The 17,143-nt window shown below is 48.7% G+C and overlaps 6 protein-coding genes across 6 annotated transcripts; 3 read left to right on the top strand and 3 right to left on the bottom strand.

Annotated features, from left to right (window-relative positions):
* Window positions 1–49: 49 nt before the first annotated feature.
* On the bottom strand, window positions 50–704 carry AO090012000538 (DUF1754 domain-containing protein; the record flags this gene model as incomplete). The annotated part of the gene is made up of 2 exons (XM_023236530.1): window positions 50–101; window positions 277–704. The coding sequence occupies 2 exons, from the start codon at window positions 702–704 to the stop codon at window positions 50–52; spliced, it is 480 nt and encodes a 159-aa protein (XP_023091449.1).
* A 249-nt stretch (window positions 705–953) lies between these two features.
* Window positions 954–2,222, bottom strand: AO090012000537 (serine/threonine-protein phosphatase 2A activator; the record flags this gene model as incomplete). The annotated part of the gene is made up of 1 exon (XM_001727486.1): window positions 954–2,222. One exon carries the CDS (start codon window positions 2,220–2,222, stop codon window positions 954–956), a length of 1,269 nt encoding a protein of 422 aa, XP_001727538.1.
* A 687-nt stretch (window positions 2,223–2,909) lies between these two features.
* Window positions 2,910–3,719, top strand: AO090012000536 (uncharacterized protein; the record flags this gene model as incomplete). Its single annotated transcript, XM_001727485.3, has 2 exons — window positions 2,910–3,237; window positions 3,298–3,719. 2 exons carry the CDS (start codon window positions 2,910–2,912, stop codon window positions 3,717–3,719), a joined length of 750 nt encoding a protein of 249 aa, XP_001727537.3.
* A 6,389-nt stretch (window positions 3,720–10,108) lies between these two features.
* AO090012000535 (putative cell wall proline rich protein) lies at window positions 10,109–12,756 on the top strand (the record flags this gene model as incomplete). Its single annotated transcript, XM_023236529.1, has 2 exons — window positions 10,109–12,443; window positions 12,731–12,756. 2 exons carry the CDS (start codon window positions 10,109–10,111, stop codon window positions 12,754–12,756), a joined length of 2,361 nt encoding a protein of 786 aa, XP_023091448.1.
* A 926-nt stretch (window positions 12,757–13,682) lies between these two features.
* Window positions 13,683–15,026, top strand: AO090012000534 (25S rRNA (uracil2843-N3)-methyltransferase; the record flags this gene model as incomplete). Its single annotated transcript, XM_001727483.1, has 1 exon — window positions 13,683–15,026. One exon carries the CDS (start codon window positions 13,683–13,685, stop codon window positions 15,024–15,026), a length of 1,344 nt encoding a protein of 447 aa, XP_001727535.1.
* A 354-nt stretch (window positions 15,027–15,380) lies between these two features.
* phb1 (prohibitin subunit PHB1) lies at window positions 15,381–16,283 on the bottom strand (the record flags this gene model as incomplete). The annotated part of the gene is made up of 2 exons (XM_001727482.3): window positions 15,381–15,899; window positions 15,960–16,283. 2 exons carry the CDS (start codon window positions 16,281–16,283, stop codon window positions 15,381–15,383), a joined length of 843 nt encoding a protein of 280 aa, XP_001727534.1.
* Window positions 16,284–17,143: the final 860 nt, after the last annotated feature.

Genomic DNA, 17,143 nt, shown 5'->3' with positions numbered 1-17,143 from the left:
TACATGTCGTGATGTTCGCTCAGTCGACTGAGGTATTTGTTCAACTCTTCTACTCGCTCTTTATGCGTTTTGACCCCTTCTCGCTTGAGACGTTCTTGTAACTAAGGGTTTATTGTTAGTATCTTTGTGGTATACTTCATCAGAGTCCATTGCATGTTGGGATGAATGGAATGATAAAGATCGTAGGAGAACCTCGTCTTTTCTCTTCTCTCCTCTTTCACAAGGCAAGACAAGACAAGACAAGACAAGGCAAGATGATAAACGACATATACAAACAGAGTGCAACACCAAACACAATCCCAAACACAAAACAACCAGTCCGAAAGATTCCACAAAAAAGAATATATCCATAGAATAATGATAGAGAAAAAAAAACCACAAAAGGGAAAAGTAAAAGTAAAACCCACCCTCTTCTTCCTCATCTCCTCATACTTCCTTTCCGCCTCCGTCTTCCCAGTAGCCCCAGCGCTCACCCCGAAATCGGATTCATCCTGCTGAGCTGGCGGAGGCGAAAGAGGGTTCTCCTTCTCATCCACTGCCTGGGATGTTGATGCAGACGGAGCATCTTCGCTTTCTTTCTTGCTGCCGGTTTCCGGGTTTTTCTTGGCTTTCTTCTTTTTCTTTTCTATGCGGCCGTCGCTCACTTTGGAGCCTTTTAGTTTGAGCTTGCCGCCCCCGCCGACGGAGTATTCGTCGGCTGGCATTTTGGACGGGCTTGAGTTGGGTGTTTAGGTTTGTTGCTTTGATGTTGGAGGATGAGGATGGGGTTGGTGATTGGGTGGTGGGAGTGAGGTCATGTGACCTCTTTGTGTCTAATGGGTACTATAGTATTTTACTCGATGTGCATTGTATGGGTTTGTCCCGTCGGAGGTGGTTTCATTATTCGATATTTACTGATTACTTCTATGCTGGATTTATTTCCTAACGCCAGGTACGTAACGTCGTGTACAAAACTAGTCAAAGGGGATTGGCCGCAAGCCTGTTCCTCGTTTGCGCGCTTCCGCTCCTGCAGCTACAGTGCTCGGAACCTTGATTCCACAACAGTCACCAAAATGATCGGTGTGCTGGGCGTGAGCGTGGTCGTGGCTGTGGGTATGATCGTGCCCGTCCGTCTGCACATCGTCTGCCTCCCCCATGCCTGGCGCTGCGGGTATCAGGCTGCCAAACAAGAAGTGCTGCATGATGGGTAGTTTACCCAGGACCTCTTTGACGAACATCTTCTTCATCCCGCTTTCGATCTTGCTCCAGTTCTTGGCCCCTGAGATGTCGTCTAGCATAGGACTATGCCATCGTAGACCCTTGACGGTTTTCACACTATCTACCCACCGCACTTGGTCTAGGTAAATGTATCTATCCCCTTCCTCGTCAAGGATTACGTTGTTATGGATTGCCAACGGGGTTATGTAGGGGTGTTCCACGAGCTGGGCGGCCCCGAAAAGGAAAGGAAGGAAGTGGTAATCATCAAGACCCCATACACCATGAGAGCCTGCCGGTTCCAGGTAGTACGCGGATTGGACGTCACGCATGAGATGCATGTAAGTAACGTACACTCGAAATACGATCATCTCGAAGTCTGCGGTTGAGTATAGCTGCATCTGGCGTAGGCATAACAGCCACATCATAAAATTTAATTCATGGCCCGAACCGTAGTCTAGACGATCTCGCGAGCCCAGGGAGTGTATGAGATATGCTGATGCTTCTTCTATGGCGGTCGAATCCTGAATACCAAGGATCTCCCTGTGCCACTTTGCGCTCTGCGCGGCAACATCGTCAAACAAGTCGCGGAAAGCAGGGTTACCGAATCTTGAGCCACCTTGGTCGATAGAAGGATGTTGATCCAGAAGTGTCCGGATGGATTCAACAACGGCGAGGATCTTGGAGACGTTGGGCGAAACCGGACGATCTTTCGAGTCTGTGGTTGCACGCCCGCGAACCGAATCGGAGAGACCGAAGATGAAGGCGAGGATTAGAGAATATGATGACGAGGAAAGGAACAACTGATGGTCATGGTTTGATAAGATTCGGCAAACTGGGCGTGCATATTGGTGGGAGGATAGATCCGGAGGGTTAGAAAGCGGCGGGGTGACTGGAGCAGGTTCTCTGGACGGGCGGGAAGGTAGCGCCGGTTGGGACTTTCGGTTTGAACGCAGTTCTGAAAGTTTCTTGGACAGATCAATCTTGGGTTTTGGTACCCCCTGCGATGCAGAGACCTCGGATGCCATGTTGAAAGGTGATGGGGGAGAGTTGGATCAGTTGACTAGTCCACACCCCACATCAAGAGGTTCTTTGAATGAAAGACAATCACTTGACGCGATGACATAAGGCGGTTTGCAAGGGCAGAATTCCCTCACTCACCGAATTGACCGCCTCTAACATCACGCCATGCCACAAGCAGTAATGGTGCCTCATGACGATCATCATGTGATCGACATGAAGATTGGCGCTGAATGGTCAGACATTGTCTTGTTTCTGACCGCGTGATAATTATTGTGTTCGGGGGAAAATCTGCGAGGTAGCGAGTTCAGTTCGTTAGGCATGCTGTTTGATTGAAGGGCAAACTCAGTGTGAAAAGCCGGAGTCGTTCATATTTACTTATTATCTTCCATCCTACTACTTGCCATCTGTTTGACAGTGAAATTTGCTGGGTTGGGGAATCTGGGAAGGCTCTCTAGGACCCGCGACTTCCACGGATCCAATAGAATCTCCACCGCAAGCTCGGGTATCTGGGAATCTAAATCTATAGATTACACGGCACCTCTCGTAGCGTGCCCACTGCCTACCCCTGCCGATGCGAGCACGCCATCATGGACTCCTCTGATTTGATCCAACCCACCACCAAAAGCGTCAGCTCCTCCTCTCCCACACATCGATCTTCATCCCCCCGTTCTTCTAATAGTCAACCGAGACGCATGTCTCCCTCAAATGCGCGGGATCAACCCAATGTGGCGCCTGACCAGGGCCAGCCACCGCCATTCAATGAAATCACTCCGGTCGTGAGCAACGGCTCTGATGGACGAAACTATCAATCCACAGAGGGTCTGAGGAATCGAGACGCTGGGTTCGGAGATAGCCAGCCGAAAAGCTCTGGCCAACGGGACACAAGGGAAGCCGCCCAGCAAAACTTGCAGTCCGATTCGGCAGAACCCCATGTATCGTGGTTCAGTCGAGTCGCCGATAGATACGGCAGTCTGGAGTTAGAGAACAAGGGGAGTGTGGCTCGCGATCATTTGGCTTTAGGTGCGTCATTTCCCCCCTTTCCCTTCCGCTGGGTATTGACGATTTTATGATGGATTGTAGAACGAACATTTCTCGCATGGTTAAGGACATCTTTAGCTTTTGCGTCCATCGGAATCGCCATAACACAACTCTTCCGCTTGAACAGTTCAAGTTCAAGCACCGCGGGTGCCGACTACTCGTCGCAAGCCCTTCCCCCATTGTTATCACCACCATTCTATGATCCCACAACCATTAAGGTGACTGCCACTTCCGAGCGTCTTCGGAGTATCGGTAAACCTCTCGGAACAACTTTCATTGGTGTTGCTATTTTAATCTTGCTGATTGGATTCCATCGCTACTTTGAAAGCCAGTACTGGATCATTAGAGGGAAATTTCCCGCTAGTCGCGGCAGTATAGCGATAATCGCGTTTGTAGCCGCTGCTTTGATCATAGCCGCTTTAGTCGTCATATTGGCCATCTCACCGGGCTCTGTTGAAGCTTAGTTTAGCGAAGCAGGCGCTGCTACTCATTACTCCCCTTATTATCTGTTGGCCCGCGATCCATGACTTCTCACTATCTCGGCTCTTATTCTGGTGTAAATGGAGGATCTTCGGAGCACTACTGTGATCGAAGTTTGTAACCCATTAAGGCAGGCTCATGTAGATACGTGTATTAGTGAATATATATAATGTAAAGCGTTTCAGTGCGTGTGAACAACTTAGTCAAATGTTGTATGGTCGTTCTAAGTATCAGGATAGGAGTCCAAACAATAGAGGCCATACATAGCAGATCGAATGAAATACATGCCATGTATGATGGTTGTGTTAACTCGTTCACCAGCGCATTGTTCAGTTCAAGTGTGAAAAAGCAGATACGGTTTCTGTTTCGCCCATGTCATGAATTCTCAGTATCTGTCCACGTTGACTTGCCAGTCTAAGTTCAACGTTTCTTTACCACGGAGTCGCATTGTCCTGGTAAGTAGTCTAAATTAAATTTTGACTAATATGTCCCCTAGCCCCTTACTGGTGTCATATAAGAAGTGTTATACTTGAGTAGTAAATCATATAGTGTTTGACGTTAGCTAAAATCCTACCGGCATACCTCTCATGGATCTGATCCACGCGTTCCTCCGTCTCGCAACGAGATTTCAAACCTTCTACACGTCTTTCACCCATCTTCTCCCGATGAATGAGTATCGACACTGTATTTATGTGTATCTTACACCGGGGCTTCAACTCACCAAGAGACATCCTTACGTGGAGACAATGAACATGGAATCCATTGCACTGACGAGGTTATGTTACTTCGACCAGAGGTACGAAATACTATCCATATCCTAGAATTTCATAAAAAGTAACACTGTAGACATATGGCATGAACAGATTGAATCCAGCCCCAGCTACATCGCATGGCGCTATTTGTCTTTCAATCACTGGCTGATTGGTTTTCACTAATAAAACATAAGATATAATGTCGCACAGGCCGATCCGACTTCGATATACAACCTTGAGACGTATATCTCGTGGCAGGGCAGTTAGTCGATCCCCTTTCCATGTCGTTCAGTAAAGCATAAAGGATTCATTAACCAAAGGATTCGGTATTCGCGTGTGACTGGCTAGGGTAAGACATTATGCCACATCCAACCGGCAAGCATATGGAGTTGGCGAATGTGGTCGACTGACAATGACTGCTCCCGAAGGAGGTGTGAAGCCTTGTGCCTAGCATTTGGTTTAGTCTTTCATGTGTCCGGCTATCAATGACACGAAAATCCTATGGTGGTGGAAGACAATGTCAGCTGATGGTGCAGCTGATGGTGCATGCCAAGCATATAGGTTGCCTTAACGTTCCCGAAAAAAGAGTCTGTAACCTCACGAGTCTGTTAGGCAACCCGAACCGAAAGGGATTCTCCGACTGTTATCGGTCGACACGGGGCATATAGGATAAGGCAACCGGTAGATGGAGCACACCAGTACTATGTGGTATGTCAAGCCCTCAGGAGAGATGAATCCCTCGGTCTACATCTATATGCACAATCGCTTGTGACTTTTCTAGTTAGCAAGTACACCTTGTTGAGAGAAGCTCAGGTCTGATAGACTCCGGGGTATAAATCTATACGGTGTTACTCGGCAACGCTCCTGGCGCATCCACCCTATTACCGTATCAGATGAGGGCCCTCTGTAATAAGCATAACTGCTACAATCAACGCAGTCGGTGACCGCTCAGTACAGTTTCTAGGGCCCCAGAGTCGGTCTCATGAAATTGATCGCGGCCTCCGCTCACCACTCACCGAGCGCAATGGAGATCTTGCCAAGTGACACACTATCGGAATGACACATAAACCCCGCGTGGAGAATTGGCCCGTCATGCCGACGGAGGGATTGACTGTAACCTTGAAACCAGTGTCTTCCTCTAGCGCAACCGGCTATTGGAGGTGCCGATCTATCTGCAGGGGGATATTAGTGTGTCGATGCAGGGTAACACAAGTCACGCCGGAAACGCAGCATGTTGCAGGCTTTGGGCGTTCAGAATACAACCTTGCAATCTGGACGCCCTGGTTTTTTCTTTTTTTCTTTTTTTTTCTTTCTTTTTCTTTCCTCTTTTCTTTGAGAGGTGATTGAAATGTCTCACCAGCATAACTTGGGCCCCACATAGAGAGAAAAATGAGTGTGTGTGTTCAGAATAGGCAAGAAAAGAGCAAGACAGAAGGATACTTTGGGTATTTGTACGCTGTAGGCACCAAAAGTTGGATTTCAACCTTCCGCGCCGTGGATCCCCCATGACACAAGGCAGTGAAATCGCCGAAACGTCTAAACTGACATCATGACGATCGGACATGACCGTTGCGTGAGAGCAAAAATTTTCCCTTTCATGATTGCGGAGTGGATCGATCGATTTCCAACTCGGCCGGTTCCATGGTTCGAACAATCCTTCTGGAAGGGAAAATAGAATGATTCCCGTGTTGAACCGTGGATCAATTCTCAATGATCTGTACTCCGTCGAAGTTTGCTGTGAACATATCACAAAATCCCGAATCCGGAGCACATAGGATTCAACCATAACGCAATAACCAAGTCAATTTCCCTCAGGAGAATATTTCCGTGGTCGAGATAGGCTTCACGAGTGGGATAGATCTGGCATTGTGGCGATGGCGGGTTGGACAGGGACCGCGGCCCCTTGCATAGGCATGGGCTATTGTATGGATGTATTACCGCGGTAATTAGGGTTACTTCCAATTATTATTGTATGGTCATGTATGGGGGGGTGTCTCCATTTGACTTCATGCAAGGTGTTCTGTTGCTACCTAGTACCCAACGAGGGTTAACCGAAACAGGTACAGGGTGGCATCAGGAGCCTGTAGGTATTCCGGAGAGGATGGAGAGGTGCCTTTATCGGTTCCACCTCCAGTTTGGAACCCCATGGCCCCTTGTTAACTGTTGATTCGTTGGATGTCACATCTTAAGGCATCCACGCTTTCTGCACATGTTATCAGGTCCCAGTCTTTTGGACAGCAATTCGATTACTTTCGTTAACTTAGAAGAAGGCTATGAGAATGCGGAGACACACCGAGATCGACTCAATGAAGAGTCGTAGATAGATTAGTAGGAGACACCTCCAATAAAAGCTACATTGTGTGTCCCTAGGGAAGTTAAATTCATTAAAAATTAAGTAGCTGTCAGGAACGCATCCAATCAATTCCCCCTGAACGGCGGTGGATCGGCAGAGGTATCCAGGGAGACTACGGTTAAGCAAACCACTCGGCTGAATTGCTGCAGACGTAAAGTGGCTTCAAGCCGAAAGTCTAATTTATCAAGACAGTCCAATCATGGTCTCTACAGAGATGATCACGAGGGGCACACCCAAAGTGAGAGATTTGTTTGAAGTATTACTAGCAGATAAGTCGTGGTTCAACTAATTAACTCTCTGAGATATTTACATGAGACGGCTGGCTTATCTATTACTAAGTACATACTTTTCTCCATTCGTGACCCTCTTAGATGAGTATATTCAGTCCTATCACACTCCCCCGAATTTCCCTCCATGTTGTTCATAATTTAAGGATTATGGAGTACGGAGTACGAGTCTAACTTAATACATACTCGTATTCCTTCAACCACTTCCCCAATGGCCCAAAGACGAACCGTTCCTGAAAATAGCCCACAATTCAACTTAGATCGACTGGTTGCAAGTCCCCACACCAGCGTTAGAGCGTACGAGTGAAACACATGGACGACATCTCCCTCTCCACCCGCCTTGTTTTGTAGCTTTAGGGAAAGGAAGAATAGCCGTTAGTGGAGGGCCATGGCCAATAGGCATGGCCGGTGCTTTCTGTTACAAGGATTCTGACATGGACGATGCTGTCGGTCTGGGGACTTAGTTACGGACCAGTCCCCATGGAGTTAAGTCATGTAGTAAGTTCAAGACTTGCTTGGACGATGGCCAGGGGGCTGAATCCTTCGGCGGCCATCTGCGACCACATGCAGGTAGGAAACACCAATCCATGTGGCACTACCTGGAACCTTAGCAATGAGCATTGCGAAAGCCAGTACTAAGTACTAGTTCTCAATGAATATTCACAAAACAATAGCAATTGCAAGACCAAGGATTGATAAGGAAAAGGTACGATGAGAGGACGATTCTCGGTACCTATGACAAATTCCAAGTAATCTAGCAGACACCTATTATTAGTTTCGGTATACGGAGTAAGTCATCAGAGTGTCTTCTTTCTAGAGTCCGTCTTCGCTACCTCGTCGAAGAACGATTGTCGGATTACGGTTTCAATATCCTTCCATCGCTCTCTTTTTGTCTTCCTTTTTTTATAGTTTTATTGTTATTTTTACTTCTTGAATCCTTTTTCTCCTGTCGGATAAGGCAAGACGTGTCAACCTTAGCAAGGATCACTTGCTGGCTGCACCATCAGCCAAAGATGGAAAGTTTCATTACGCTCATTATTAGGGGCCTAATGAAACTACGGCCCAAAGTAGTTAGTCCCAAGCGTGTAGTGGTGGCGGCTGTTCAACTCCATTGAGACAAGCGAGATTTTGCTGCCTGGTCGGAGATTTTCCATTGGTCGGCGACTCAGGTACGGGCACTTTAGCGTATTGATGCCTGGAGGGTGTGGGTTTCAACAGTTCAATAATAGCACCGCCATTTTTATTTCATTTATTATTATTATTGATGTCGATGAAAACGGGCTTGGGAAAGAGGAAAAAAAGGTATCATCTCGATCCATGGTTAATTTGATTAGTACTGGAGTTATTTTTTTCTTTCTTTTTTCTTCCTCCATAATACCAGATGATATCAGAGATGCGATGAGATCTCAACCGGGCTTTGCTTTTTCCCCCTAACCAGGGATTGAGCTCGTATCAGTGGCAATACAATGGTTTATGACGTCTTTCACTAAGTTCACCTAAGATGGTTTCCGTAATGTGTCAAGCAACAATGAGGTTCAGAAGGTACTCTTGTTAGTCATTCTTTTTTCTTTTCTGCAAGACTGTTTTGCCAGCTGTCCGAGACTATTTTCTTGTCCAGGAACAATGACAACAAATAAAACAAAGGCTGCATCCATCCGAGAGACCCCAATCAGGCATAGAACCTGGTAATTGTAATCTACCTAGTTAGTAAGGACCTGTACCTCAGGCCAGGGACAATCTGATGATAGACATCTATACTTCTCGCTTTTCCATCATTCTACACAGTACCTAGATTACGGTGCATATTCAGGTACGAGCACCGATAATATTCGGGTTAAGAGAGTTGGATGGTTCGTTCACCCGTCCCTCCACACGACAGACTGGCGATCGGATGGAGCGGCTAAAGGGAGGGCACCACCAATAGTAGAATTATCGCCCGTAATTTAACCCGTAATTGAAAGGTACGGACTCGGCCCCTCCGCGCTCCCAACCAATCATCCCCTGCGGCCATCCGTCTCTCCTCCTCTCCACTGCACGCCAGCGCCTTTTCCACCTTTAACACTAGGTACTAATCTCAGCATCCCATTCACTCCTCTTTCTCCTTCCTTCAACTTCATTTTCCTTTTTCCAGGTTGATCCTCTTTCTCCTCGTTCCCCCCCCTTCTCCTCTTTCCTCCTCTTCCCCCTTCTCTACCATTCTTTCTCTCGCTATCACTTGACTGTTTTGTTCATCTTCATTATTTTACTTCTTTCACACTCTTTCACTCGTTTCCCTCTGCTTCCGACGCTCCGTCCCAATTTCCGTGGCCTTTCCGGGGCCGTCCGCTCCTTACAGTATTATCCCTCGTAGCCGGCGCAACAAGCAGACCTTGATTCTCGGTTTTAGCATATCTCCTTCGCATCGGTTTATTTCGGAATCGCTCGATTGTTAAACGTCCTCGGTGTAGTCGATTCACACAGCGTCGTTTTTCCGGCCCTCCTCCGTTCGACGTTATAAAGTTTCGATACTTGGTTATACAAGGCTGTGTGGCTTGGGTGCAGCATAATCAATGGTATCAATGGGAAATTGAAGGCCTCCAGACAGCATCGGGCTTTCCATTGGTCATAGGGAAGTCATATTGGTCTGGAGGTATCTGTGCGTCTGGATCACTTACTACGGGGTTAACCGGACAGTTGTTGGCTCGTTGTAATTTCACAATTGGGTTTTCGACGTTATCAGGGCAATGGCTTCGATCTCTCTGCCTCTGCAGCCGCAGACTACGTCAGCATTTTCCCAGTATCTCGACTCTGCGGATCAGTTTCCCGGCAGACACAGCCGCCGCAATCTGACAATGTCCACACCACTTCCAAACCCACCGTTTATCTTTCCAGCGCGGGATCCAGATGCAACAACTCAGACTCCGACAGCCCAACCTGGTGGGCCTCCACCCCTTCCCGCCTTTTCTTTTAACCCGGGATCCGCACATTCATCACAACCCTCGATGCCGAACCTCCCTGTGAATCGAGCAGGCGGACATCGTCGCCGATGTAGCGAGTTTGTCGGCGCGGAGCAAATTGTAAGCTCCGGGACAGTAGAGGCGAGTCGGGGCGATGAGGTAAACTTCAACACAACACCGACTAAGCTCCCTGTTCCTGGGCCTGGTTTCAGTGCAGGTGGTCCTGGAAAGCGTCGCCATGCCCATCGGCGCTCGGCGGCGATCTCCAGTGTTGATCTAACCGCTATATCGAATACGCTCGATTTAAAGCCCGCTGTCGGAAGTGCGCCACTGTTCTCGACGGGCGCAAAGCGTGATCTTGCTGCATCTGACGAGGCTCTTAGACCCACATGCTATTCAGCAACCACCTTAGGTCGATTTACTCCGCCCGCATCTCCCCAGATTATGATTAATGATGAATCCTTGCCCGCTGTCCAGCTTGAAACAGCAAGCGATCGTCTCACCGATGAGCGGCCCATTTCCGAAATTTCGAAGGATTCTGGAAGCACTGTACGACCGGAGGATAAAGCTAGAAATAGCGAAAAGCCTGGTCCACCTACAAGCGAGCTGCCGTCATCTGTGGATCGAGCTCAGAAGCCGAGACCGAGAACTGCGGATGCATCTCTGATGCTCGATCCCAACACGATCAGTGGAACCGATGATGCATCTCGGATGAAGCGGCCTCTTTCTGCCACAGGACACTCTCGTTTTCGCAAAAGTATATCTTCTGGAATTATTGACGCCGCATTGAGGAGACATCATGGCGGTGACAGTCGCTGGACAGAATCCTCAAGACACTCTTCTTCCGACGATGGTGATTCATATGCATCCACCGAGGATGCCCGTGGGTCGTTTGAGTCTACGTCTGCCTCAAAGAAAAAGTCAAAGACTAAGAAAAGACAGAAGAAAGTACGTTCTTGGGCCGGAGCCATTCTTACCCGAGGAAAGGGGAAGCGCCATTCGTCAAAGGAAGAGACGAAGGACGAAACGAATCAGTCCGAAGTTCCCCCTCCAGCGATTAAGAGGACCAATTCAGATCTCGGGTCAGCAGTGGACGTGAATTTCGACGATGATGAGGATATCGTCATCATTCGGACCCCTACCAATCCCGCTGCTCCAAGATCGCATGAACCAACATCTGAAGTTGAACCTCACATCTCCCTGGAAAATTCGTGGAAGCCACGGAGTTTCTATGAGCAAACTACACAAAATGATGCTCTGAGCCCTATCATCGACTTGGATGCGGCTCTGGGACCTTTTAATACCCCTGATGGGCGATCCCGCTGTACCCCTGAGAGCGGGTTCTCAGCAGCGACAAAACGGATGTATAGTGGTGGACGACGGGGCGAATTTGTCGGGCCAGAAATGCGCTATCACCGACGCGCAGAAAGTGCCCCGGAAATGCCTCCTTTTGACCGTAGCTTCCTCAACCAAGCGCGTCTCGCGAATAATGCGTCCTTGGAAAATCCGGATGTGTTCTACGAAGAAGAGGAAGACGCTTTTCTGGCGGCCACAAGTGATTCACCCAAGCACAGCGATGAAATTATTGCGGCACAGGCTGTTTCCTCCGGTGCTGAAAGTGTCGACCTCCAATCAGAGGGCAGCAAAGTTAGCTCAGACACCCTCACTCGGGAACACACGAGCGAAGTCAATACACAGCAGTCGGGTCTCGGTATTCAGAAAGACGGGCTGCCTGAGCCGTCAGAGCCTAACGCTATTTCTGCGTACCAGGATAATAGCAGTCTCGTAGGGCAACAGTATGCCATTGGCCAGCTTCACAATGCAAAGAACCCTTTCAGCAGTCGACCAAAAAGCCCAGGACCAGCGGAGATTATCAAACAGGAGATTTGGCAACGTAGACTGGGAGTCCCTCCTAGTCCCGATGTTTCTCCACGATTTCTACCTGCTGACAATAGGCCTTCCACTTCACCTATTGAACTCACCCCGAATATTCCTCCTTTCTCTCTTCAGGGTGGTAGTTCTTTGTCTAACTCCTCCTTTCCATCTCCCGACTTCACTGGCTCTTCATCTGATGCCCCTCGCTCGATCACGACGTCCTCCACCACCGACCGTAATTTCTCGAGTCCTTCTTACAACCCTTCTATGGACTTTCCCCATGCATCGGTTGAAGATGTGCCTTCGTTGACTAGCAGTGCATCAACAACGACGAACCCTCTGAATCGATTCTCGGCTACTTTCTTTCCGCGGCCCCGGCTGTCTACAGATCGCTCTGCGTCGTTTTCTGCGGCCGTTCACAGGCGCAGTAGTCAGGCCAATAGTTCGAAGCGATCAAGCCTGGCCAGCCTTTCCAAGTTGGTTGTGGGGTCTCACGCGGAAAGGAGTAAGCTAAGTTATGAGGAAAAGCCGCCGAGCGATGAACCGGAGAAAGCGAAAAGGAAGAGCCACCGGATCAGCCGCTTGATGCACTTTTGGAAGACAAAGGACAAGGACAAATTGAGCGAGAGTGCAGTCCCGGAAGAACGGCTGTCATGACCAAAACCTCGATCCTACAAAGGAATCCGCTTCTTGTACATAGTTATCCTGATATGATTCCCTCGACGTGGTCTTTGGAAGATCGTTTATTGTTTCTATTGGCCTCGCCTTTTTATTTTTTTCTATTTTCTCCAGTCTGCCCACCTGTCCCGTCGGGCTGACTGACGAATCTCTTTTGATATGTGTTTACAAGCGTAAGAGTTCAATGCTCTCTTTACATCATTTCTCGTCTTTCATTAATGTCCGGTTACAATTTATGGACATATCATTCTCTGATTGTCTTTCGTTCATCGTTCAAAGCCTTTTTTCTTCTTTTTTCTTCTGAATCATCTTGGCGGTCATTTGATGTGCACTTTGCCTTTTAGTCTTTTGTTTGACCCATGTGGTATTCATGCCCTTGGCCATGTTAATATGGGATCTTTCTTTCCATCTTTCTTATTTGAACGGCTAACCGTTGGAGGCGCCGGTCAATACACTGTGAGACTTTCTGATTATCAGCATCCGAGTCTACGAGCTGGAAGCTATGAATAGAGTATCAATCTACACTCTCTGTCAATACTACTATGTGCTATGTCCAGCATTTGACTGCATGGTATGAAGTTATTGTTCGTTGTAGGGGTCCTAGGAATTGGTCTCAAATGCAAAACATTGCTAGTCGGATCGTCATTCTAGTGGATATACTGGCATTGAGTTATTGGAGTTATTGAAGCGAAACAACACAATTTGAGCACTTGTGAGAACTAGAATGGGAGCTCAAAGTTATAGCTCGAATTGATTGTTGCCTTACACCTCAGGCACACGTAATAAAAAAGTGACCGAACTGCACCGCTGGACCAAAGTACAGTCAACGAGTCAAACGATCCATCTAAACCGTATCTCTCTATTTTCAGAAATGAAAATAAAATATTTCAAAATCTCTTCCATTGTCCCAAAGAGTCTGTCGCAACTCTCCTCTCTCCATTTATATAAATCCTTATCGGTGCCCCACACTCGAACCCAAAAAAATAAAATATAATTCTTCAACAACGCCATCAACAATCCCTATATCAAGACATTCAATTAAAAAGGAGAATAATAAAAGGAAACAATGGGACCGCCACGCTCAACTATGCCCAAAAAGTCCTCTCCAGGGCAACACACCCGCGACAACAAGAAGGAGAAAAAGAAGCCCGCGCAAGCCCCTCGACGACAGACTAACCCACAGACAGACTCCGAGGAGACCAACCAGATCGATCTCTCGGCTACCATTCCGGTGACGCTGCAGCAGTTACTCTTGAATGTGTTCAGATCGGCTTTGCTGAACGATGTGTATGGGTGGGATGCAAATGCCGGGAAAGGCGATGCTACAGATGCTACCAGTACAGAGTCTCGTCAGCTGGATATCAAGACGCTGATCCAGACTATCAAGTCCCATCTCTACAATCGGGACTTTGACTCTGCGTTTACCGATGCAAAAGAGGATCTGCTGAGGGCTTATGCGTTGCGGTGGAGCGCGTCTAGGGCGTTGGGGTATGCCGGAGTTTTTAGGTCTTTGTTGAAGGTTCTGGTGGAGCAGGATGGTAGGTTGGTGTCTTCTACTGGGTCGAATCATGTTGTTTGTATTGGGGGTGGCGCGGGTGCTGAGATCGTTGCTCTGGCGGCTGCTTGGAGGGATTTGGTGGATGAGGTTGAGAGGCGGGAGGCTCTTTCTGCTGGTGTTGCTGGTGTTTCTTTGGATGGGGGTGACTGTGCTGCTGATGACCAAGGAAAATCGATAAGTCATCCTGCTCTCTCGGTGACGGCTGTTGATATCGCGGACTGGTCCAGCGTTGTTGATCGTTTGTCTTATACTATCCGGTCCCCGGCTGTGATGGGGTCGAAGTCCCATCCGGCGCCTTTGTTGAATCTTGGAAAACGTGGTGATGGTGAGGACGAAGGTGAGGATGCCGCTGGCTTCGCGGTTAGGTTCAGACGCTCCGATGTTCTTTCTATCTCGGAAGATGAGCTTAAGGATCTTCTCCATCTTGAGACGTCGGATAAGGGAAATACTACCGTCATGGTGACGCTCATGTTCACGTTGAATGAACTATTCTCGACTTCTATGGCGAAAGCAACTGCTTTCTTGCTCCGCACGACGGACCTCGTACGACCGGGGACGTTGCTTCTTGTGGTGGATAGTCCGGGGAGCTATTCTACGCTGAAACTCGGCAAGGGTAAAGCGCAGGAAGGTGCTGCGTCTGCTGCTGCTGTACAGGAACGCCAGTATCCTATGAAGTTCCTCTTGGACCATACGCTTCTTTCTGTTGCGGAGGGGAAGTGGGAACGGGTCTATTCGCAGGATTCGCGGTGGTGGAGGAGAGATGCGGCTAGGCTGGGGTATGATGTTGGTGAAGGGGCTGGGTTGGAGGATATGCGGTATCAAGTTCATATTTACCGAAGGTTGGCTAATTAGGGGAGGGGTTGTATGGAGTTTTATGGGAATCGCGATAAAGGATATGCTATTGTGAGATTAGGATTGCTTGATTCACAGAATGATACCATTGCCGTCATCTAATGCAAGCTGCCCCGTCCAAGTAACCTGGAATATATGTAGAGAGGAATGGATATGCTATTGCTACAAGTTGGTCGAAGTGGGTAAAGAGTAAAAGGAAAAGTGAAGCCAGCCATACAACATCATTCGCCAGGGGAGATCATGCACGCCCAGATAGATCCGTCCAGTTGAAAAGGTTCAGAAAATACAACATCAGTTCAGGCGAGTGTGGAAGGAAAGATATATCGGAAAATTAAGGACACTCGGACACCGCATCTAGCTCCTCAGGCCCAGAAGAAGGCTGGTGTTCTTACCACCTTCCTTGCCATCATTACCAGGGAGATACGTGACATTCGGGTTGGTCGATAGTGTATGCGCAATTTCCTTGCTGGCGTCAATACGACGGATCTCGATAAGACCGCTACCGGCCTTGGCGACGGCTTTGCTGATGATATCGGCACTCTCGGCTTCACCCTCCGCACGGATAACGTTGGCCTGACGTTCCTGCTCGGCTCTCTCGACGATGAAACGGGCCCGTTCGGCGTCCTGCTGGGCGATCTGCTTCTGCTCTACGGCGCGGGTGAATTCCTTTCCGAAGGTCATGTGTGTAATCGAGACATCTTCCAGGGCGATGTTGAACTGTGCTGCACGCTTCATGAGGTCTGTGCGGATACGGTTCGAGACAGCTTCACGCTGGGTGATGAGCTCGGCGGCGTCGAACTGGGCGACGATGGCTTTGAGGACCTCGTTACCGATGGAGGGGAGAACACGCTCATCGTAGTCGGTACCGTAAGACTAAAGAGCAATCAATACCGGCCAATAATCATATTAATCTCTTGAGCGTATGTGTCCTACCTGGTAGATGGCCGGCAGCTTCGGGACCTCAGGACGGTGGAGAACACGCAGTGTCAAGCTGACCATCTGCAAGTCCTTACTTCCGGTGGTAGTGGAGATGTTACGGGGCTTAGTTCGAACATCGTAGACGATCGCCTTCTGCAACCAGGGGATAAGGAAATGGGTTCCTTCGTTGACGACCTTCTCCTGCACACCAGACAACCGGTCGAAGATGACAGCGCGGGAACCACCACGAACGTCGTAAATAGAGTTGTTGAAGATCAGGGCGCCCGTGGCGACGGGGAGAGCCAGACGGTAGATGTTGTAGAGACCGTTTGCCGCCATGGTTGAGAGGGGGATTGTTCACTAATGATTAGTCGATGAGGAGCTTGAAAGGGTTGGATCAACTTGATGATGTCGGGCTTTTCGCATGCTGTCCCGATGCGGACTAGTGCCGGGCGGAAACCTCATCTTCCCAACTTCGCCGTTTTGGCCCGAACTCGAACCTCGTCTTTCTCTTTGCCCTTAGTCTCTTCAGTTCCACCTTCTCCGCATTTCCAGTCGTTTAATATCCAGACGCATTCCTTCAAAATGGGTGGCCACTTGGATCCTAAGAACGGAGTGTAAGTAGTCCCTGCATTTGGGGCCGTGGTTGGCTTTCGTTCCCAGGGTCTTCCGGCCGGGTGCGGTTCAACTACGCAGCCCTATGCTTTGCAATTCACTCCAGTATTGCTCTTTATATGGTGTCCCGTGGGGTATAAGGAAGATCGAAGTGGCTAACAGTAAGCCCTGAACAGTTTCCTCGGTACCTGGGGTGATTTCGGTATGTCCCACGACCCTCGCATTCAGTGAGAATTTCGCGCTATCTCGAAGAGCACAAGCACGATCAATTGGACGGCTTTCAGGACACAAATCCAGAAAATATACTATATGAATTCCAATGATTGCGGACTTGCCAGCAGAGAGTCGCGAGATGTCATTTTCCATCCAACGCCCATACTGATACCCATATCCTTTTTTAGGTTGCCCTACCCCCCAGCGCATCGCCTCCTACTCTCTGTCTCCCAACCGTCAGCGCCCCTTGGCTGGTACCACCCACGCTGCTTTCTTCAACACCTTCCGGAGATTCAGACACCAGGTTCTCTACGTCGCTCCTCCTTTCATCATCGCCTACGCCGCCATGAACTGGGCTATTGAGAAGTACG

This window comes from Aspergillus oryzae, chromosome 4 (genome assembly GCF_000184455.2).
Source record: "Aspergillus oryzae RIB40 DNA, chromosome 4".
NCBI classification, from domain to species: Eukaryota; Fungi; Ascomycota; class Eurotiomycetes; order Eurotiales; family Aspergillaceae; genus Aspergillus; species Aspergillus oryzae.
Note: the sequence above shows the minus strand (reverse complement) of the source record. Positions and strands in the feature narration are given on the sequence as shown.